At 51.6% G+C, this 24,629-nt stretch overlaps 1 protein-coding gene across 14 annotated transcripts in view; it reads right to left on the minus strand.

Moving 5' to 3' along the window:
• Positions 1–24,629, minus strand: part of LOC133345542 (transcription factor COE3) — a 147,730-nt gene that overhangs the window by 120,468 nt on the left and 2,633 nt on the right. For all 14 annotated transcript variants that reach the window (XM_061556403.1, XM_061556404.1, XM_061556410.1 and 11 more), the window contains exons 2-6: positions 21,356–21,512; positions 17,533–17,596; positions 13,141–13,196; positions 6,663–6,736; positions 4,394–4,462 (exon numbers count right to left, since the gene is read on the minus strand). In XM_061556403.1, the coding sequence (XP_061412387.1) occupies positions 4,394–4,462; positions 6,663–6,736; positions 13,141–13,196; positions 17,533–17,596; positions 21,356–21,512 (420 nt within the window). The remainder of the gene's footprint in view (positions 1–4,393; positions 4,463–6,662; positions 6,737–13,140; positions 13,197–17,532; positions 17,597–21,355; positions 21,513–24,629) is intronic.

The raw sequence follows: 24,629 nt of genomic DNA on the forward strand, positions 1-24,629 counted from the left end.
CCTCCCCTAGGTGCGTGACGTCATTTATGGACGGCCCCCTATGACTTCGGCAGTGTCCCGCTAGTTTGGGGAGTTTGGTCAATCCCGCTGCTGATAGGTCGGCTTCGTGCGCGGGGCGGGGTGGTGGGCGGGAGGGGGGGCGGAGGAAAGCCCCCGGCACGTGACACTGAGAGCACGTGGCACTGAGAGCACGTGACACTGAGAGCCGTGACACTGAGAGCCGTGACACTGAGAGCACGTGGTACTGAGAGCACGTGGCACTGAGAGCCGTGACACTGAGAGCCGTGACACTGAGAGCACGTGACACTGAGAGCCGTGACACTGAGAGCACGTGACACTGAGAGCCGTGACACTGAGAGCCGTGACACTGAGAGCACGTGGCACTGAGAGCACGTGACACTGAGAGCACGTGACACTGAGAGCCGTGACACTGAGAGCCGTGACACTGAGAGCCGTGACACTGAGAGCACGTGACACTGAGAGCACGTGACACTGAGAGCCGTGACACTGAAGCACGTGACACTGAGAGCACGTGGCACTGAGAGCACGTGACACTGAGAGCCGTGACACTGAAGCACGTGACACTGAGAGCACGTGACACTGAAGCACGTGACACTGAGAGCCGTGACACTGAGAGCCGTGACACTGAGAGCACGTGACACTGAGAGCCGTGACACTGAGAGCCGTGACACTGAGAGCCGTGACACTGAGAGCACGTGACACTGAGAGCCGTGACACTGAGAGCCGTGACACTGAGAACACGTGACACTGAGAGCCGTGACACTGAGAGCACGTGACACTGAGAGCACGTGACACTGAGAGCCGTGACACTGAGAGCCGTGACACTGAGAGCACGTGGCACTGAGAGCACGTGACACTGAGAGCCGTGACACTGAGAGCCGTGACACTGAGAGCCGTGACACTGAGAACACGTGACACTGAGAGCCGTGACACTGAGAGCCGTGACACTGAGAGCCGTGACACTGAGAGCACGTGACACTGAGAGCCGTGACACTGAGAACACGTGACACTGAGAGCCGTGACACTGAGAGCCGTGACACTGAGAGCCGTGACACTGAAGCACGTGACACTGAGAGCCGTGACACTGAGAGCACGTGACACTGAGAGCCGTGACACTGAGAGCCGTGACACTGAAGCACGTGACACTGAGAGCCGCGACACTGAGAGCACGTGACACTGAGAGCCGTGACACTGAGAGCCGTGACATTGAAAGCACGTGACACTGAGAGCCGTGACACTGAGAGCACGTGACACTGAGAGCACGTGGCACTGAGAGCACGTGACACTGAGAGCACGTGGCACTGAGAGCACGTGACACTGAGAGCACGTGGCACTGAGAGCACGTGACACTGAGAGCACGTGACACTGAGAGCACGTGACACTGATGGTTATTATGCTGCTTCTTCAACAACAAATAAACCCATCACCTACATTCATACTAACTCATAACGTACACACATTGGGCAAGCTGACGTTTCAGGCAATCGCCCTTCAAAGCAAAGAGAGATTGACTTTATAGTCATGGAGCTTGAGAGATCAAAAGGTCGTCCTCATTACGCTTCTAATAATAATAATCGTCATCAACAGCACATTATTATTACACACGAGCAACGTGAGTCAAGGATGTTAAGAATGGGGGGGGGGGGGGGGGGGAAGAGAAAGGGAAGAGAGAGAGGAGAAAGGCTGAGAAGCAAGAGGGACGTTGTGGAAAGAGAACAACGAAACGGGGGCTAAGGGTCAGCTGAGATGACGAGAGGTGAGGAGGAGGTGAAGATCGGTGAGTAAGAGGCCACACGAGAGTCACGACGTTGCTGCGCGGAGGAGCAGCGTCGTCTGTTGTCAGAGTGGGCGGTGACGGGGCGAGAGGGTGAGGGGCCTCAGAGTGGGGGTGGCCACACGCGCGTCACGTGATTGACGGGAGGCTTGAGCTGATTTGGGATACGCGGATGATGAGTTGCGCTGAACAATGTGAACTCACTTTATGATCCTGTAGTAATAATAATGTAAGGGTCTTTGTCAATCAAAGACTGGTTCAAGGCTTCCCCATGCCGTATCGACCATGGGGTTGTTTGACCATACGTCAGCACGATGGGCAGTGCGCGTCAGTAAAACTTGGGTGGGAGGTGGGTTTCGCCAATGCCAATTCAGACATCACTCGCCACCGATGTTAGCCGTGGCCGGAAATCGAACTCGGCTAACCGGGCTCGTAGCAACATTACCGCTAACCACTGCGCCATCACACTCCCAGATTGTATTATATATATAGGGTAGACTGACGTTTCGAGCAGTGGCCCTTCAGAGGAAAGAGGGCTACGGTTAGGATGGACATGCACACAAAGCACGTGGACTCCGTGCTCCCGAGTTGGAATACGCCGCTCACTGCCAACGCTCGCGACGAGTATCTGAACTGGTCGTGGGCCTCTCCTAGGTCGACTCAGCCTTAAACGGGTATCTCGATGCACCGGTGCGTAAACGTCATCGCCGTGGATACAACCGCGGCCGGGACGTGGTGCTAACGTCAACAACAACAGCAACAACAACAACAACGACACTTCCCTAGTGCGCCGTACCCGGCCTTCGTGCCGTAGATTTGCTTGCTAAATATCACTTGCCCCCACCACCCCCCCGCCCAACAGTGTCTATGTCTATACCGGGGGAGGGGGGGGAGGGTTGGGGAATCTTTGTCTTTGTATGGAACTGCGTGGTGAGCTAAGTGCAAGAAGGCGCGCGTGTAAGTCGACACGCCTTCAATCGGGCCCCGCGCACAAAGCGGTGCCGAAGCCAGCTCAATGGTCGCTTTCACGCAACGGAGCCGCAGCTTTTAGAGCGACCCGGAGCGAGCGAGCGAGCGAGAGGGATGTCGAGGCAGATACCCAGCGAAAGAGACAAGAGAAAAGAGCCCTCTGGCTTTCATTCTTCTTTTTTGTGTGTGTTGCTGTTGCTCAAGTGCTCTCAGTAGATCAAGGCTAAGTACTTATATGCGAGACGCACCATCCGTCACGGCCGGTGTTTCTGAAGTTGCTCTCGAGCTAATTACTGTGGTTATTGCTATTGATTGTGTTTTTAAGCAAATCTCTCCTTGCCCTCCTTATGCCAATCGAGGTGTATAGCTGGGGGAGTGGGGGTGGCACAAACTTCGGCGTTTTATTATCAATAGTTGCCAGCAGACGAGAAAAGAAAACAACCGCGCACATTGCTCACAGAGCTACGATGAGCCAAGGTCCTTTTCCACCCTGCCGAGGTGTCAGTGGGTGACACTGATGTTGAACAAACGAATAAACAAGCACGCGCAAATGTTTTTATCACGCAACCGCTGAGCCGAGGGATCCGTTCGGGAAACTCTCGCAGGGCAGTCTCGACTGGAGTGGTCAGTCGCGCTCGGAGGCGGTCCGCGGATGTAGACACCGTGGAACGGCTTCCGAATGCGTCTTCAAGCGGCCGCTTCGCTACACCGGCACTTGAGAGTCAGAGCGATTTTTTTTTTCACAGAGTTTGAGCTTTGGGCAAATTAAGTGCTAAACTTGATCTGAGTCGTCCGTGACCGAGGTTGAGCCCCATCAACTGGCCATGATTAGATGGCGGGATAAGCCATTGTTGGTAAGAGCACTTGCCCCAATGTCTGTTCAAGGCTGTATAGGTGATCTTTGTCTTTGTTTTTGTTTTTGTTTTTAGACACCCATGGTAAAGCGCACTGCACGTTAAATTGGCAGCAGTGAGCTTGTACGCGGCAAGTGGGTCGCGTCGACTCGTAAGAAGATGAACCGTCGTCGACCTTACCTTGCGTTTATCCGTTCATCATCACAAGTTACAGATTCATATTATTGTCATATACATAAAGTAAGTGACTTTCATCGATTAGCCTTTTTCCAGGCTCATAGTATAATCGAGTGAGTTAAGTAAAAGAAGGTATATCTAAATCAGTTGTATACATTACAGGTGTCGTCAATGCACAATTCATATGACAACGGTGTTCGCCGCAAAAATGTGGCTGAAAATGTACACGGTGTGGAAGCATTCCGTCGCGAGGATTTGCGTGCGCGTGTTCACTCGTGATCGTGGCGAGCAGTCGTGTAGCGGTTAGCGCTGCGCTGCGCACCCAGCGGACCCGAGTTCGCTTCTCGCCCAAGGCCAACACCAGCGAGGATTTTACCTAAACCGGCCTCGGGCTTCCCCCAGGTCCACTCGGTTTCAAATGAGTACCCGGTGCGCTGTGTAAATGTCGCCCTGCTTGGGAGACAAAGGCGGCCGGGCGTGGTGTTGGCCACCCACCCCCTCGTGGCGCCGTTGCACTAACAGCACTCACCCCAACAGTTGCGTTCTTCATTGCTGTGGGTGGGGGGAGGGAATATTTTGTCTGTACGCGCAACCTCACCTGTCGATGATGACCGGGTCCGATGGGGTCTCGTTTCTGTTTCCACAGCTCTTCTTGTCGCAGCAGCGACTGTGAGTTGCACACGACCATCACCACCAACATGTCAATTACCGTGACCCCACCGCCACCACCGCCACCACTGCCACCGCCACCACTGCCACCACCGCCACCACCGTGACCCCCATCTCGATCTCCGGACTCATCGCACCGGAGACGTCACGACGCCTCTCACTCAAAGCCACGATTCCATTCGTAAATCGACTCGACGAGTTGGATGGGAACAAACGAAACGAGCAACACGCGTTCGACTTCGGCCCACGTGGGCTGCGCGTGTATGGCCCCATGCCGTGCCCGCACAGCTGATGAGACCCGGAAAGTGGAAATCGATCCAGCAACATATTCATCTGTAAAAATGCTGCTCCACATCTTTTTTTAATGCTCACGGACTCATGATTGAGTTTGTATCCAACGCGTCGCGTGATGTTTCTGCGACGATGTGGGGGGAGGGTGGTGGGGTCAGGGAGCGGTGGCACAGGTGGTTAGCACCTTGCGCCATGGGAGTTTCTTCTAATTCCTGACCAGGGCTAAACATCAGCGGTGAAGTCATATCTGCGCTCCTGTGACAACGTTGTGTATAAAAGTTGTGAAGTGTACAAATGCGCTTGATATATAAACAGCTCCATCATTCGCCCTTCTATCCACTCTTCACCAAGTCGCACTGACCAGCGCAGTGAAGTATGGTCACCCAACCCATATTGAAGGAGGGAGGGGGGGGGGTGGGAGGTGGGAGGGACTTCCTTCCCCATCGGTAGCGGATTGACAAAAGGCTGTCAACTACGTTGTGTGCCTGTTCCGTTGCGTTGTGAGCTATATCGGGTACTTGTCGTGAAGAAAGCACGGCAAGTTTTACGTCGCTCATCGTATTCGCTTCAATTGCCATCAATCGCATTCGTCGTCAGTATCGTACGCTTTATGGGCGTTGTCGCTGACTTCCCCCCCCCCCCCCCCCCCCATTTCTCTCTCGATTTGTGCTTGTTTAATGCGCAAAACCAATTTCCTGCACTCCTCCTCCACTGCCGCCGCCGCCGCTGTTAATGGGGAAGTGTAAATGTTTAATAGTGAGCTTGTGCTAATGCTGGTCCTCGCGGCTTATGCGTGAACTCGGAATGGGATGAGGCCGTTCCGAACGCCCCGTCCGCCTGGTAAGTGCGTGCCTCCTTGCGTGCGTGCGGAAGGGAACCGAGCGAAAGGGATCCCTTTTTGTTCACGTGGATTTAAAACGTCGCTGCGTAAAGCCCGCAATTAACGCACGCGGCTATTCAGCGTCGAAGCACGATACATTTTTGATGCGGTTAATTTTCGGAGGTGGAAGTGGCGACAGGGTCGATGGAGACGTATTAAGTGCCCCCCCCGCCCGCCCGCACCCCCCATAACGCACGTTGTTGCCTGCTCTCTTACTTAAGCAATTCTCTACGAATCTACGTCTAAATATCTGAAAATAATAGTTTAAACAAAAGTCCACAATGATGTCCTCATGCAATGCAGTGAGCTATATCGGGTACTTGTTTCACTCTTATCAGGCATCATCAGTATCGCGTAGCCCTGTTATCCTCATGCCATGGCTGCGTTGGAGAGTGTGGGGAGGGGGGAGCAGATGGTGTGTCATTGCCCTTGGTGCGTGCCATCTTGGTACGAAATGAATTCCGTGGACTATGCGCACCTTATCGATGAGATGATGATGATGATGTTGATGATCACGATGCTGATGTTACTGACATTGATAATGCAGCAGCTACGTATACTGATGATGACGTCTGATGCTGATTATGGCAAAGTAGGATGACTACGCAGATATTACTGCTACTGATGATAACGACGATGCAACTACTTATGATGGTTATCATGATTACCGTGATGCTTCTGTTACTGATTACGATGATAACGATGACGACTATGCTTCTGCTACGAATGATCATGATGATCAATACGTTCTGGCGATGACTATGAATTAGTTTCTACGAATGGTGATGATGATCACTTTGCTGCTGATGATGATGATGACGACGATGACGACTATGCTTCTGCTACGAATGATCATGATGATCAATACGCTTCTGGCGATGACTATGAATTCGTTTCTACGAATGGTGATGATGATCACTCTGTTGCTGATGATGATGATGATGACGACGATGACGACTATGCTTCAACTACTTAATGATCCGCATGATCACCGTGCTGATGACCGCTAACTGCTCGCCACACTCACCTGCACATGATCTCGTGCGTGAGCAGCACCCGACACATCTCCGGATTCTTGTCTTGCCCCTCGTAAATGATCGCCTGCACACGGAGGCACCGTCAAAGCACAGCAGACGTTTCATACTTGGGCCATCGCATCGAGTTCCTTCATAAAACGCTGAGTTGATAATAACGCGATACTCAAACAAGAGGCGCTACTAAAAAAAGAAACTCAATGATTCGTATTTCACCAACTGAAGCCCACTGAGCTGTAACAGCTCTTTTTCACAAATGATAGCTCAACCAAGTGACTCATCTCGTGGAAATGTACAGCAGCCAGACGCTCTAAACGCGTGATGTCGATTCTAAATGTGGAGGGAAAAACCGGACGGACCCGGAAAAAATTCCACACGACCACGGCGAGAACACGCAAACTGCAAATAAGCAGACGTCAGGGTCTGGATCGAACCCACGACCTCCTGCATACCAGGCGAGGTAGTTAACATATCGCCACCGTGGCTGCTTTACAATGCGATGGGGTGCCTCAAAGGGCCTTACGATCAAATCTCCCGCAATGCGTCCGATCTCAGCACCATGTCGAGTTGAGCCGGGATAGTGCCTGCTTGAGTGATCGCCATTGCCCGAACAGGTGTCGCAGGCCACTGCGGTGCCACTTTGTCAGCAGAAAGCACCGTTGTACGGTACGTTCTATGCTCCAAAAGAAACGTCAAATCTGTTTCAAAATAGTTCCCACGACCCACACGGCTTCGGGGGGGGGGGGGGGGGGTGGACCTCGAGAGGCATTGGGTAGACCCCCATCCAGCAGTGGATTGTCGAGAGGGCTATGCGTGTGCACATATTTCCCGGTGTTCCTTAAAGTGACAGACTCCGTAGCTTGGGCCTGCCTCGCAACACGGGCGGCGGGAGGGTGCTGCTCATCACGAACGCGACAGATGCGATGTTGCTTTGTCACGGCGTGATGTACGCGGCGTGATGTACGCGGCGTGATGTACGCGGCGTGATGTACGCGGTTTGGTGTACGCGGCGTGTACGTCACGGGCGGGCTAAATGTGAAAGCAAAACGGAATGTACGAAAGTTTGAGTCGAGAACTCTACGATAATTATGATAGCCGACTTGGCGTTGGCCCGTTCCTCTCCAGCCATCACGGCGCCTGGCACCGCGGCTCATGATTATTTACAAAGTCGCAGCGCTAGCGCTCGCCGCCCTAATGAACGCGCGGGGCTCCTTAACGCAGACGCATCTCTGAAAGCGCTTCGAGAAAAATTACGACTGACGGGACCCAGAAAGTGGCCGTGTGTGGTGCCGACAGCGATTACCGACACGCGCCGCGCGATGACTCCAAGCAGCGCCTGGGGGCGTCTCTGCAGAAGGGCGCTTTCTCGACGGAGGCTCATAGCCGCCGGTACACACAACAAACAAAGATCCCCCATATAGCCTGTCACAGACTGTTGGGGCAAGTGCTGTTAGCGAGTAGCGCCTAAGAAGGCCAGAATGGCGCACGTGGGGGTGGGTGGCCAGAACCACGCCCGACCGCCTTTGTCTCCACAGTGGCGATGTTTACGCATTCGCGCCGGTTACTCATATTAGGGAGGCACAAGCGCCGGTTTAGATCATCGTCAATCGGGTTGCCTGTTTTGCAGGGCAGCGCGCTGACCACGGCGCTACCGCTCCCCGCATACATGTACAGGCACACACGTGTGCACAGACATACGTGCACGCACGCACGCACATACACAAGACAAATGCGCCCCGTATAGATTGTTTTTAACAGGCCGTTAATGGGGGGGGGGGGGGGCAAGCGAAATTAGAAAGCTCGTGATTACGGTCGGAACGGCTCACGGCGGAGTGGTGTGGTCAAGAACCCACGCTCGGCCACCTTTGTCACCCAGCTCTACGTACATAAACGGACGAGTATGTCGGTACGTGGATACGGGCCGGAGGGGCCCTGGTACCCAGACTAGAGGCGGGGGGACCCCCATTGCGTTGCTTGGTGGACCACGTTCCACCACCACTAATTGAGCCTCATCGGCTCATTGACATTCATTTACTCCGGAATATCTGTCTTAAACTGAGTGTAAGTAACGTTAAGTTTTAATCATTGTACTCATTTGAGGCTGAGTCGACCTAGCGAAGGCCCGGGACCGGTTCAGATAATCGTCACCGGTGTTGGCCGTGAGAGGGAATCGAACCCGGGTAGCCAGGTTCGTAGCGCAGCTACGAGACAAAGTTGAAGACAAAGATCCCCCGTGTAGCCTTGACAGACTGAAGATGCAAGTGCTGTTAGCGAGCACTTATGAAGACCGGAACGGTACACGAGAGGGTGGGTGGCCAGCACCACGCCCGACCGCCTTTGTCTCCCTAGAGGCGATGTTCACACATCGCACCAGGTACTCATTTGAGGCTGAGTCGACCTAGCGAAGGCCCAAGACCGGTTCAGATAATCGTCACCGGTGTTGGCCGTGAGCTGGAATCTAACCCGTGTGGCCAGGTTCGTAGCGCAGCGATGCGCTAACCGCGACACCACCGCTCCCCACTCTGTATACACACGCGCACACGCACAGACACCCACTCCGTGCAGGTTTCCCAGTGGTCGTGGTGGCGCCGGGTCGCGTAGCGGCATCGCTCTTCTAAAAGATGCCACTCGCGCAGAAACAGCCGGCGATTTGCACCTCGTGAGAGTTCACGCGCACGCATCGGCTCTACGCGAAACCGGTGAATCTGTATTTCACGAAATCACAGTTTTACATAAATATCATCAGCTATGTTCTATCCACTGCTGCTTGAAAGCACCCCCGCCCCCTTCGCCGTCATAACCCCCCTCCCCAACAACGTTATGGACATGCATTGACAATGCATCTCATTTCCATCGCTCCGTCTCCGCAGTGCTCGCCTCCTCGGGCTGGGGTCCCTCCGTTGACTGCCATTCCGTCGCCAGTCTCGTCCACGTGTTTCCATCCCTTCGTGCCACGACGTGCCCTGCCCAAGTCCCCTTTGCTATCATCAAAAGCCAATGCATGCCGACATTAACACAATGTGCCGAGGTGTCAAATAGTATCGTGACTTTATTTAGGCCGTATTCACCGAATTAGCGGATGGCTGAAAAGCAGGCAGGGCTCCGAGGGCGATTTGGTAAATAGTCGAGATGTGTTAACCCTAGCGCGCATGTCTGGGGAGCGGTGGTGTCGCGGTTAGCACGCTGCGCTACGAACCCGGCGACCCAAAGATCGATTTCCGCTCACGATCAACCCCAGTGAAGATTATCTGAAGGGGTCGTGGGCGGCCCCTAGGTCCACTCAGCCTCAAATGAGTACCTGGTGCGATGCGAAAATATCGCCACTATGGAGACAAAGGCGGCCGGGCGTGGTGCTGGCCACCCATCCACTCGACTGCAGTTCCGGCCTGCAAAAGGTGCTCGCTAACAGCACTTGTCCCAACAGTCTATTACAGGCTATACGGGGGATCTTTGTCTTTGTGGCATCGCGCAGTAAAACGTCACGCAAGGTGTGTGTGTTCGTGCTCCGCACGCAGCGCGCATTTGAATGACACTGACGCGCCTCTTGCATCGTTATTCATCGCAGGTGAGATTGGCATTCCGCGAGAGGTCAATTAAGTTAGATCGATACAAATTAAGTTAAAGCGTGTGTGGTTTTGTATATTTTATTCTTAATGCCTTCCATCGGGATTATATTTTGCTTTGAAATAAGCGAATGTTAATTGCGTTACGGGTGATTATCTCAAAGGCACGTGTCGCTTAGCCAAAGTCCCCCGTTGTACAAACGAAACTACTGTGTAGCCGAATGTGGAACTCTTACCCTTACGCACTTTGCGCGTACGAGAAAATGAATGGTTTCGGAGTGGATTTTTTTTTCCTTTTTATTCAGCGCGTTCCATTTGATACGGGTTCGTAATTGATTGCGGGAATATCGATGATATATTATTTTTAAAAGTGCGTTTTCATCGCTCGCGCTATAATAATAATTCGCCTTTGTTATGCGGGTGACGGCAGACGCGTTTTTGAAACAAGCGTTTGTTGTACGCGGGGCAATTTAAGCCACGCACCGACAATGAAAGTGCCGGGGTATCCAATGAAGCGAAGCACGCAGACGGGTCCACACAAGGCAGGACACACACAAAGACAAAGATCACCCGCATAGCCTTCAGTAGACTGTTGGTGCAAGTGCTGTGAGCAAGCACCAATGAAGATCAGCACGGCACACGAAGGGGTGGATGGCCAGCACCACGCCCGGCCGCCTTGGTCTCCCCAGTGGCGATGTTTACACACCGCACCAGGTACTCATTTGAGGCTGAGTCGACCTAGGGCAGGTCTAGGACCTCCCCTAAGTCGTGAGTGGGAACCGAACTCGGGTGGCCAGGTTCGTAGTGCAGCGCGCTAACCGCCACACTACCGCTCCCCCCGGCAACGCACTTCAACGCAAACGTGTCGTCACCAACGTTAACGCTGCCGCGCTGTGACAGTGGTAGCAGGAATAATAATAATAAAACTAACATTATCGCACTTAATAAACAGCGCCAGAGACAAGGGGCGCAAGACGCGACGCGTGGAATATTATTTGGATCATAAATGCACGGCTGGCCGGCTGATTCCGCATTAATCCCGCAGTGCCGTCGCTATTGTTAACAGAAGCGCCCAAAGTAATTACAAGGCGGATTATATTCTACTCGGAGGGGGGGGAGGGTGGCGAGTAGGTGGCGGGGATTGTGGTGGAAGGGCATGGCTTGCTTCAATAGAACATATCTCGTAGCAGTACTGAAACATACACACGTGCGTTGTAGGCGCATGAACCATCCGTTCAGAGGGTCGTGTATGATGATGTGCGCTGTGTTGTCTACGTGTAACGAACGCTGCTCGGTTGGTTTGATGCAAGGGTTGCCCCCCTCCCCCGCCGCCCCACAATGCAGCCGTTCACATTCGATATCAAGGCTTAGCCTGCTTTGCATGTCAAGATGGCATTGTCATTCTTGGGTTTTTTTTTGCACAGAGAGGTTGGCTGGCGATAAGCCAACTTGCAAAAAAAACAAAGTCGAGATTGTTGAGTATTTAATTTAAGCGGCAGAACGCCGGCCCAACAAGTCCACTGTGTACCGCTTTCAATGTAACTGGGACTCATCGACATCATTTGGTCATTAGCTGCATTATCGCGCGCGCGCGGGGGCGTAAGGTCCTGAAACAGTGACATCGCGTGAAAACAATGGACCTACGAATAAGATCGCCAATTGTTTGAACAGACTACGACCGTCGCGTGCGCTGGATCGATTGTACCCAACATCTCACGAATACATTGCCATCGAGAAATCATCGGGAGTGTAGACTCACACGCGCACACGATAACGCGTAACATCGGTGCTCTGTGCAGCATAACGCCGCACTGTATGGATTAGGGCTTTGCGCTCGCGCAGCGCGAAAGCTCTGCGCTTTTGGGCCATTGTTACCACGAGCGCGGCGGCCGCCCCATCGACTCATCCATCCGATAAAGGAACGACGAACGACCCAAAGGAACGACGGACGACCCTCACCGTCGCGATCTCAACACGATTCGCGCGCCCGCTGGTGCTTCATCTCAGCCTAAACGACGCCACGTCCATCTCCACTCAGTTCGTCCTCACGACACTTATTGTTTTTTTTTGTCCTCGTGTCATTATCGGAGGACTTGTGTCGGGTACAACAATCGAGGGTTATGAAAAATGGCGAACCTCGTACTCTCGTGGTAGTGCCTTACGCCGAAAATCACCAAACCAGTCCAGCCGATAATATCCGAGTGAGAATTTAAGACCGCGTGTGTATAAATATCGGCAGCACATTGTAGACTGTAAGGTCAAGAGTTGCGGCATTGTTTACCGCAAGCGCATTGTGCGGGCGCAAGTTACGACGCGCGTATGATGAGACGCGATGGTTCCCGCACAGCGCAACGAATCAGGCGACCTGGGTCACCGGGCAGACATAGCACCGGTGTTCAAATGTTTACCTCAACATTTTTCTGGACCTCTCCTAGGTCTACTTAGCCTTCAATGGGCGCCTGATGCGTTGCGTAAAGATCAACACTGGGGAGACGACGGGTGGCCCGGCATGTTACTGACCATACCATCCCTTTTTAGCACGCAGCGCCCACCATAATAGGCGCTCGCCAACAGCAATCGCCCCAACAGGCAGACCACGCCAGAATACGCGCGGCACAATCAGCCTCTTGGAGCGGAGAGTCCAAGTGCTGTCGGTAGCTTTGGGAGCGCATGCGCACAGCTGGCTGCGGCACGTGTGCCAAGCACGTGTCGAGTTCATCTCGACCTCCCAAATTCCCCTATCCCCCCCCCCCTCCTCCGCCCTCTCCCCCCACCCAACCTCAACTCACCCCCTCCCTCTCTCGCCTCCCCCCCTTCCCCTCCTCCCCTCGTCTACCCCCCTAATAAAGCGCGCCCGGCCTCGTCTCGCCGTAAATCCCCCTCGGCTGCTCGGTGGCGCGCGGCTCACCTGCTTAGTCATGGAGTCGATGAGCCGCACGTAGACGTCTTGCTCCGTGCGGATGCCTGACAATGGCACGCGACACACGCGGGCAAAGGTTAACGCGGAGTCACGACGGAGACGCGGCGCGGTTCGGATCGTGGCGGCCGCGCGAGTGAACCGAATCGTGGCACTCCCCCCCCCCCTCCACCAGCGTCGCATCGTTCCGAATGCACTCCCCATGTTCATCAGACTCGATCTTGGAAGCTAAGCAGGCTGCGTGTGTGTGTGTATGCACAGAGCTTGTTGTTGGTTTACTGGGACGATGGCGGATAGCGTGCAAATGCTTTTCGAGGTGTTCTAATATTGGGGCTGTATTTAGATTGAACACTCATTTATTTAAGGACTACTTTTGGTGTTTAGTTCGTTGTCCTTCCATCGCACCTCCGATTAGCGCGGTTGGCTACGTACGGTGCGAAAGAAGTTCAACATACATACAGGTGGTGAGGACAGTTACAGACATTGATTATTAAATGCATCTGTACGGATCGTAGCAGAGGGGTTACTCCTTGCCTAGCTTTTCTCCAGGCACATCATCACGCGTTTCCTTCCGCATGGAGCCAACACTCATTCATGGAATTAGCCAAGCGTCATATCTATTGACATTGCTTGAGCGTTAAAGTGTAAATATGTTTATCTATACATACGTATGCATGTAAGTGTTATGATGAAACCATAAGCCACCGCAAGACAACGTTCGGAATCTTAAAACAATAGCGGACGAGCGGGACAATTAACAAGAATCATAATAATAATAACTACACCCGTTTTTTTTAAATCTAAATTCGCACAATACTTCAAAGCGCACCGATGATGTTGACGTTGTCATACAAATTGTCAATAAGCGAACATCATTATTATTATAGTGAGCCACTTTGTGCTCACGTCACGAGACGTGACGCCGAGAGAGACGTGTTTGTGTGTGTGTGCTCGGGCCTTCGTTTAACCAACACAACCACTGCTACCGTATTCCTCGCATTATAAGACGCACTTTTTTCACCCCCCCCACCCTTCCCCCGCAGGGTATTGTTATCTAAAGCAAAAGTTGGGGGTGTGCGTTTTACCTTACAAAGAATAATGGTAACAGCGCTTGCAGCTAACCACCCACCCATTCATTATTGGTCATGTGCCCATCAGTTAAAACCTATCGTTTACACAAATAAAATGCATTATTTGTAGAACAAAAATTAAAATTATTTGGATTTTTACATCGCAAAATCACGAGAGGTGGTCGCGAATTGGAGAAGCTTTCATCCATCAGTGGATTGACCATGTCCGATGATAATGATGATTATGATGATGATTAAGATGTACGCAGTTCTCCCCTTTAATGCGCACCTCACCGTTGTCGACTATAATCCCAGGTTACCTCCTCTCGAGTCTGCCTCCAATTCACCAAAATGTTTCATACTTCACAGAGCAAGTGGCGATGGTCAAGCCGATGAGTCGTCCTGTTCTTACCCAGAGAGACTCCTAACATCGCTTACACATCTACCCTGTTCGTCATCTATCATTGCTGCGCTACCATTAGGGGGGGGTGGGGGAGATGCGTGACTATACTTCACTACGCTGGTCAGTAAGGGTTGCAACGGAAGAAGATGACAATGATGGTGGTTTGGTAAATCAACAAAACGACAACAACAACAAAAACGTGCATTTGTAAAGCGGCTTCGAGAGTGGGCGGTGGAGAAGAACGATTACAACAACTGCCCGCTCGCTCGCTGCAATTGGCACTTGCTTAGTGGAAAGCAAGCGGCCTCGGGGCCCGTGACGTCACGCGGGGCCCAAGGGGCACGGGGCCGATTTCATTTAGCGGGCGCGCGCGCGTGCGTGCGCCTGTCACGGCACGAACTCCAGCCGCGTACATTTATATATAAAATTATTATATATCTAGCTGTTGTTGTTGTTGTTGGTAGTGGTTGTGGTGCTGGTGGTGTTATTTATTTATCTTTCACCTAATAACGAGGCCGTGTTTTCCCCGATATCTCGCTGTGCCCATGCCGTACGCTAGGACTTGGTGTTGTCACATCCCCTAACATCCAAAGACAAAGATCCCCCGTATAGCCTTTCGCAGACTGTTGGGGCAAGTGCTGCTAGCGAGCACCTCTAAAGGCCGCCACGGCACGCGGGGGGGTCAGTGGCCAACACCATGTCTGACCGCATTTGTCTCCCTAATCGGGATGTTTACTAAACACCGCGTATTTATTTAGGCCAGATGTTTCGTTTTCGTGAAAAAGTGTTAATGTCGGTATGCCCGGCCAAACGGAGTAAACCGTCAAAGTCGGAATAATATATTGGCAGTTTCGCAGGGATGTAACTGGTCCATAATGTACTAACTCTATTTATACGAAGTAAGAGTGTCAATATCAGACGTGCTGTGTCACTCCGCGATGTCATTTCAGGGTTGGAATTCAGTTCCTGAAGAAGATCCAAGCACGTGGAGCGAAACGTCGGACATCGTGCCAAGCAACACGCGGTCCAACCCGAAAACACATCGGGGAATGCATACTTGTGTGTGTGTACTTGTGTGTATACTTGTGTGTGTGTACGTATGTGTGTGTGCTTGTGTGTGTGTGTACTTGTGTGTGTGTGTACTTGTGTATGTGCTTGTGTGTGTGTACTTGTGTGTACTTGTGTGTGTGTGTACTTGTGTGCTGAGCTCGCGTGAACTCATCACATGCATAAAAATATTCTCCGTATAGCCTGTGACAGACTGTTGGGGCAAGTGCTGTTAGCGAGCACCTCTATGAAGGCCGGCACGGCACACGAGGGGGTGGATGGCCAGCACCACACCCCACCGCTTTTGTCTCCCAAGTGGCGATGTTTACACCGTACCAGGTACTTATTTGAGGCTGAGTCGACCTAGGGGAGGCCTAGGACCGGTTCAGATAATCGTCACCGGTGTTGGCCGTGAGCGGGAATCGAACTCGGGACGCCAGTTTCGTAGCGCAGCGTAGCGCAGCGTAGCGCTAACCGCTACACCACCGCTCCCCACGTACGTACACACATACACACACGATATAATGCGGGTACGTGTGTGGGGACGCGATTAAACAACTATTAGAAGACGTCACTTGCGTTTGCAAGAAGGAGAATTGAATTAGGATAATCCCACAATGCCAAATTTGCATGCAATATCGTACATCAATAAATATAATGCCCGGCCAATGTCTTTAATCTTCATTTTCTGCTTGCGGTCTGCGTTAAATTGTTCCGTCGGAACGCCGCGTATGACGTCACATCACAGAGTCGATAAAGCTGCCGCGATGTTGATGGGTGCTGTTCCAATTAATGCATGACGTCCGCAGGATATACACACGTGTAATTGTGCACGTATATATACTGCTGGCAATAATTTATAATTATTTACAGCGATTTAGCCATCCACTGCTGGATGAATGCCTCCCCATGCTGTCGTTGGGCATGGGTTTCATTCGACCGCATTTCACCGCGCTGGTCAGCACGGGTTGGTGAAAAGAGAGCCCAGGCACGTTTCTGATATCTGCCACTGCCAATTGTTATGCTTGGCCAGGAATCGAACTTAGGTTGCCAAGTTCGTAGCGCTGCGCCGCGGATCGTGAAGACAAATCATACAGATTAAATCTCACAATAGGCGGAGATAATGCGCGTGCATGAACAGCTGAGTTTATTTAGCGAGACTGATACACAATAGATATGCGGAGGAAGTCGCCAGTAACTCTATAGCTGAATGTCCCCACAGATAATAATAACACGTGGATGCGTTCCATTATTTGTCTTTAAAAACAAGCAAGCATTGTACACACACACACATATATATATCACTGCTACAATAACGTACAGCCCTTTGCCAATCCACTGCTTAATGAAGACATCCCCCATGCAGTGTCGATCATGCGGGTTGCAGGAACGACCATACTTCACCACGCAGGTCAGTGCGGGTGGGTGAAGGGGGGTTATATAGAACTCGCCACTGATGTCAGCCGTGACCGGGATTCTATCGCAGATGGGACAGACTAATATCGCGTTGCGCTAACCACTGCGCCACCGCTCTCCGTTCGGCAACACATCCCATTATATGTATATACGCACCGTACACACACAGCGGTGTGTTATTTTTACCATGATTCGTACGATCTCAGAATTGTGCAAAAAAACTGTCGTCGAATGCCTTACATATCGACACGCGTGCAACGCGTACACGCATCAGCGTGCGCCAAATGTCATGTTAATCCACGTGATTTGGTGCGAGTTTTACCGAGGGAGCTCATTTGTCATTCCGTCGTTGAGACAGTCGCTACGAATGTGTACACGCTGCACGGATTGCGGTGTTAGTTTGAAGAACAAACAAACGAATGAACGAAAGAAAGTGCTCTTCCTTACCATTGCTGTAGAGTAACTGTAGTCTGTAGTGGATGCCGTTGTTAGTTTTTTCACTGTTTGGTTCCTGCAAAATAAAATATGGAAAAAATAGGTTTTTATTCAAATATGCAAGCGGACAGATATACTTCCATTTCTTTTAGTTGTTGTTTCCTCTCTCTCTCTCTCTGCCCCCCCCCCTCTCCATTCTCTGTGAGCAGAGATTACTTCGTGTAAAGGCCGTTTAGCGTTAAAAATTCATGCGCAGGATCAGCTGTTCGCGATAGGATTATGCGTATACGTTACAAAAGCGCCATATGTGCGCTATTGCAGCTCAACTGAACTCGCCCCTTAAGTCTCGACCGGGGGGGGGGGGGCGTGGGGAGGGGAGGGGAGCAGCTCGCGTCGACTCCCCCGCCGACGAGGACGAGGAAGAGAGAGCGAGGAGTGAAACGGGCGAACTCGAATATCGAGTCCCCAGACCACGGCTCGGAGCGGACATCGCTCACGGAGGCGTTTCAAACGCGGAGCTCGACGTTGGAAACAACAAACGAGCGGGCGGCACGAGTCTCCAAAGGAGCCAGAACTATATCCACCACGTTCATCGATAACACTGCCCCTTATATGTCGCGTATATAGATGTGTAACAGGCGATGTTTCGGGGAATGAGCCTTTTTTCACGTCGTCTATGAAGAAGGGTTATCGCCCGAAGCGTTATCGATTATAATATTTTTTGGGTATTTCCTTTCAGGCCAGTGTTATTGACTACTGGACATCTGTGACTACCGGGCATCTGTGGAAAAGAGCTTCGTAGCTCATCGGATTCCTCCAGTATAAATAAACATTCTGATTGACGAATGCGATGAGTTTCCTTTATTATCATCATCATCATCATTGTGGTTGTTATTATTGTTATTATTTGTCATCGTGCACCGCTGCCAACGCAGAATCACACAGAGCACGTTTAGTAGATTCGAGGCGCCGTCTTTGAGCCACCAGCCGGGTGCCCGTCAAGGCCCGAGAGATGGACGCGCTCAAGGGTTCAGCTCGGTTGCCGGCAACAGTCGCTAGCAACAACAACAACTAAAACCTTTTTTCTGCCGTGAGCAACCATACATAGTTGCGCGGCCGTGGCCTATAAAGCGACGGAGCTGTGTCTACAATACAACGCACTGTACATGTAATCAATGCGTGGCCCATCGTTCGGTATTTCCAAATAAGATTCAAAACACAAAATAACAGCGTTTACGACCCATCGGCCTTTGTTGTGTGTGTGTGTCCGGACACAGATTGACCATCAGCGTTTGTCCAAGCACGACAAGCCCTGGAGCGGTTTCGACCTCCTGTTGTCTCATCAGTGTGAGTCGGGCTCGCTTTACAAAATACTCTTCGGTTGTCATTGGCAAGAGCTCTCCCTCTAATCTACGGGGGTAGGGACCCCCCCCCCCTCCCTCCCGTTCGACCCAAACATGGCGTGGGAACTTGTCAATGTCCATCGCCCCTCGTGAATCGCGACCTTCAACTGGGACGGCTCAGTTAGTGTGTGGAAATTAACCGATGTGGCATAACCACCGACAACTTCGCATCGAATATACAATTCAATGAAAGGGGCAATGCCAATAATAGTGTCCATTCACGGCCCCTTTTGTCGATCCACACTGCTAGGTGAAGGACTGTCCCACACCGCGTGCGTCGTGGGTGTTGCTTGACGACACCTCGCCACGATGGCCGGTGAGTGCGGGTTGGTAAATGGGCGGGGTGAGTGATTGCGGGCACGACCCGGTCCAGATATCGCTCGCCGCTCACGGCTGAGCCGTGGCCGGGAATTGAACTCACGTCACACGGGTTCGTAGCTCAGCGCGCGAAGCGTCTGCCAATATAAATGCGCGTACGTTCACGTGCGCGAAAGGCTTCATTGGATCTACGTTTGAGGTCTTTCGTCCGTGCTTGAGAACACCGGTTAACACTCCGCGCGGATTTCTGTATCGGGAGTGTATGCATATGCGGTGTGTGTGTGTGTGTGCTTGTATATTGTGGGGAGCGGTAGTGTAGTGGTTAACGCGCTGCGCTACGAACCTGGCGACCCGAGTTAGATTCCCGCTCAAGGCCAATACCAATGAAAATTATCCGAACCGGTCCTAGGTCGGCTCAGCCTAAAATGAGTACGTGGAGTGGTGTGTAAACATCGCCACTAGGGAGACAAAGGCGACCGGGTGTGGTGCTGACCACCCACCCCCTCGTGCGCCGTGCCGACTTTCATAGGTGCTCGCTAACAGCACTTGCCCCAACAGTCTGTTAAGGCTATATGGGGGATTTTCGTCTTTGTCTTTATTGCGTATCTCCAATGCAAACCCCATCGCAGAGTTCCATCCTCACTTGTGACCGCCAAACTCCGTGGCGCTGGGGCGCGTGGTGTCACACAGGGGCCCCGACCGCGTGCCTTGACTCCACGCGGCACGGACGAGCGCGTTGCGTTCGGATGCGAGGGAGTTCGTGCGCGCGGGCGAACGAACAAGCAACCGACGCTACGTGAGTTCGTGCAGCGACGCGCTCGGATGACTATCTGCGGCGCCTGTGTTCTCTGAGAGAAGCGATGGTTCCTCTTCTCCTTGCAATATACCCCCTCCTCCCCCCATAGCTGGCCACCCCGAACGCCTGTGGCTCTTCTTCTGCACGTGAGCTACGGTAGCTGGGTGCTGGTGCAGCGAGAATGGCGCTAATGCTTTGAAACAAACGCGTTGGTGTGGCCGTTGGCGATGATGGGTTTTAAGTCAGTGCGTCCATGTGCACGGCTAACACCAGTGACGATTGTCTGCATCGGTCCTAGGACGGCTCAAATGAGTAGCTGGTGCGGTGTGTAAACATCGCCGCTGGGAAGATAAAGGCGGCCGGGCGTGGCAACTGCAATCCACCCCTTCGTTTGCCGTGCCGGCCTTCATTAGTGCTCGCGAATAGCACTTGCCCCAACAGTCTGTTAAGTGTGTTAAGGCTTTTCGGGGGAACTTTGTCTTTTGCGTTCCAATTGTGGGTCGTTTATGCGGTGCGACACGGAGTTAATTCGCGATAGATGTTGTTTGGAAAAAAAATGTTTGTTCAATGTTTGCTTGCAAATCGTTTGTCGAGGAAGGTGCTGAATCACATGCGCAGAAAGTCTGTTTTGTTTCCACTTGTGAGTGCGCGTCAATTGAATGGGACGCATTTGATGGAATGTGAATAATTAACACACACCAATGACACCTGTCCAGCGCACAGGTGTGCTTTAAACATATCTCCGTGACAAAAAAAAGTAAATTTAAAAAAATACTCGATAAATTTCCAACCACAATTTTATAATACTAAGTGAACGAGCTGATATCAGGCTGGGTCAAGCACCGCGTTTGCGACGATCCTATAGACCGACTGCTATCTTTCGGGATAATAGCCCGAAATAAAATTCCAGCGTCATCACTGGGCACGTCTCTAATGGAGTGTGTTAAGTTCAGATGAACGCTCAATGAATATCTGGGCTCTCGCAAGTTATAACAGCAACAAAAAAACCTTGTAAATCTTACAGGACCGATTCAGGAAATTAAGCGCGTTTCCCTACATCGGGGAGAAAAGTGAAACAAAATCTATCAATCTCTTAAGCACCCCCTTCCTTGGACTTTCTCTCTTCCACCCCCACACACCTCCTTTCCGCATGGCTGCCTTACTATCCGTCGCTTTACGCATGCACGCACGCACGCATGTACGCACGCATGTACGCACGCGTGGACGCGTTCACGCGCGCCTAGGGACGTTTACCTGGACGATCGTTCGCGAAGTTCTAAACTCGAAACAACAACAACAACAAAAAACGCAAACTCACTCTGTCCTTCTCGACAAAGTCGACAAATGCCGTGCGCTCTATCTCCACGGGTTGGCCCTGGCGGTCGTAGAGCGCCAAGACGAAGTGAAAGAAGTTGGACTTGCGCAGGTTGGACGGTGGCTGCTTCTCAAAGTGAGCCCTCGCCAGCGCGACTCCGCTGTCGCCGGCGAAGGTGGTGGCCAACGGAGACAAAGGGGGGGGAGGGGGGGTTGGGAGCCGGGGGGGGGGGGGGAGAGAAAGAGACAATGCGTAAATGGGGAGAGGGTTGATAGAGAGAGAGGGGGGGGGGTACACCTCGAGTCATTTTGGCGAAAAGTGGATAGCAGCCAAGGTAAAACAAACAAATCACGCGGTACAAACAAGAGCGAGTTTGTTTATGCTGCGGTGGCGAACAGCGATGCCCCGCGCCAGCTACTCAGGCACTGAGCAATGCAAACCCACACCGCACCACGCGCGCGCTCGCGGACACAACGCGCATCGATGAGGGTCACCAACAATCAAGGAGACACGAGGAGGTGGTGGGGTCGGTTGGGGAGAGGGTACACTGATGGGCAGCACGCAGGGGAAATGTTATTTTCACGATGCACCACTTTCTCTAACAAGTGGCGCAGGCGCGAACATGCTGTGCTTCGAGCACCCGCGTCAACGGGGAATGCTTAAAAGTGGCACGCGGAGCCAAAAAACGACTTCTATTGTTAACCACGTAGGATGTCACGACCAATATTATCCATGATAAAGGGTTTTTATGGGTTAGATTTGCGTAAATATAAATGCCTCGTTAAACCCGCTACCACCCGACACAGTCAATTCGTAAGGGTTGTCGCGTTAACAAAACATGCCAATTTGTTACGACTTCAGAACACCCGTGTGTCGCAGAGTAAACCCACGATATTTACAATTCGAGACCGACGTTTCGCTGGTGATTACAACCAGCTTCATCAAGCGATTAGCCAGAATTGTCTCTTATTAAATTAGTATTTACTAATGGGTGGTGTTATCGATACTAAACCAATAAGCCGGTATACACACACACAGGGTCACAGTACAATAATGCAACGGACGGGTCGTACGAGTAGAGGGCATTGAGTATTGACGCTTCAAAGCGCTGGGCAATGTCGTAAGTTTCTATCGACACACACAGTGCGTGTGTGTGTGTGTCTGTTTGTGCGTTTGTTTTATTCTCACGCACAGCGTTCTGTGGGCACACGGTCACAGGAAGCTATAGGCTTCATTGAAGTTCCGACAGTTTTCCAATCCGGGCGAATTAACGCTCCAAATATTAAGAAAAAAAGGCACCACCAGTAACAACACTCTCCCTTAGTCCCCACAGCGGTATCATTGTAATTATTATCAATAACCACATTTGTGTGCAGCTGAGTGCACCGCAAATGCCGTTTAGTAGTTTTCGTCATAGGCAATTATACGTGATGACAACTATCGTGCATTGTCTTGGGTGGGTAACAAGTCAGCGCGTCTCGTATCGTCTACTCGCGGACGTGTTCTTCAGCGAGCTACACCCGGCACGAGCCCCGGTGAAGTGATGGGAAATTACGCACGCGCGTACATACATACATACACACATAAATAACAGAGATACCCGTGGGAACGAGAGAGAGAGAGCGAGAGAGAGCGGTGGAGAGGTAAGCGTCAGTGCTGAAGCAAAGGGGTACAGAACCCCGCGTGTGCGTCTGACATCAATGGGGCCAGCATTGTACGCGGACGCTGCGGCGGTAGGCGATACATTACATAGAATAAAGATCGAGACGTCATGCCACGTCTAGCATCCTCATTCCCATAACCCTCCTCTCTTGTTCTGTACCCCCCCCCCCCACCCTCCAAAAAAGTAATAAGATTGAAGTATTGAGCGCGACTGCGTGTCGGTGGAATGGTCGCGTGTCCTGAATAATAGAAAGGCGTCATATAAAATATGCATGTATATTTATGCACGCGTTTGTTTTAAGTAAATACAGTGTGCGGAGGAGCGCTTCGCTTTTTTTTTTTTGCTGCTTTGATTTCCTTCGGTGGCCCGCGTCGCTTTAGTTACAACGGCCGAGTGTGTGGGTAATAAATTACGATACTAATTGTAGCTGTAGTAATAATTTAAAAATATGGTGTGTGGACGAACGCGTTCTTGATCATTGTTTTCCTTTTGTGGATATTATTCCCTTAAACAAGGGTCGCGTAAATAAAAAAAAGCACACGCACACATACATACATACACAAATTCCAGCCGTGCAAAAAAATAAATTGTTACGTGCAATTTCCCCCTGATATTAATGAACGGATCTCTAGTGACCATGAGTGATCGATTATATTTGGAAAGGAAAATGCCAAAAAAGTACGTACAACATATTGTATCGATACATGCAATAACGTGGTCTCGTAACAAAAGTGACGCTAGCAGTAATTCACGATGAGCAATACGAACGGAAATTCTGACGGCTTTAAATCTGAAATCGCATTGGGGTGACGTTTCCAGAAGACTCAGCTCATTCGCAAATGTTGTGCCGATCCTCTAAATAAGAGATTTCCCCCAACACCTTAAAAGGTGACTTTAAAACAACATTGCGTTGATTTAATTACAATACATATCATTATCATTAGATACATCGCTCCAGTCAAAGGTGTTAAAAAAATTGTATCGATACGGTAGTTAAGTAACGTTCATCGCGTGTTTAAACAATAGCTCGATGATGATGATGATAACGCGACTCGCCATGCCACGTGGAGTTCAGGGTCCGTGCTAATATCAGAGTCTCACATTGGTGTGTCTGTGGTGTGTGTGGGGTGTGGTGTCTGTGTGTGTGGTGTCTCATGCGGGGAGCGGTGGTTTAGCGGTTAGCGCGCTGCGCCGACTCGGGTTCGTTTCCCGCGCACGGCCAACACCAGTGACGATTATCTGAACCGGTCATGGGCCTCCCCTAGGTCGACTCAGTCGCAAATGAATACCGAGTACGATGTGTAAATGTCGCCACAAGGGATACAAATGTGGCCGGGCGTGGTGCTGGCCACCCACCCCCTCGCGTGCCATGCCGACATTCATAGGTGCTCGCTAACAGCACTTGCCCCAACAGTCTGTTTAGGCTATACGGGGGGCCTGTGTCTGTGTGTGTGTTTCTATCGCAAGTCGTGCATTTGACACGCATCATCTGGCCGTGGCACTTTGCCTTGTATCTCTATCTCGCGAAATTTGCGACGTTCGATAACGCAATCCGCGTGTCCCTTCTGGAAGAACGTTACTAACATTTAGAATTGTAATTATATGATTATTGTC

The sequence above is a fragment of the Lethenteron reissneri genome, chromosome 22, assembly GCF_015708825.2.
Source record: "Lethenteron reissneri isolate LAM-NWPU_2019-01 chromosome 22, ASM1570882v1, whole genome shotgun sequence".
NCBI lineage: Eukaryota > Metazoa > Chordata > Hyperoartia > Petromyzontiformes > Petromyzontidae > Lethenteron > Lethenteron reissneri.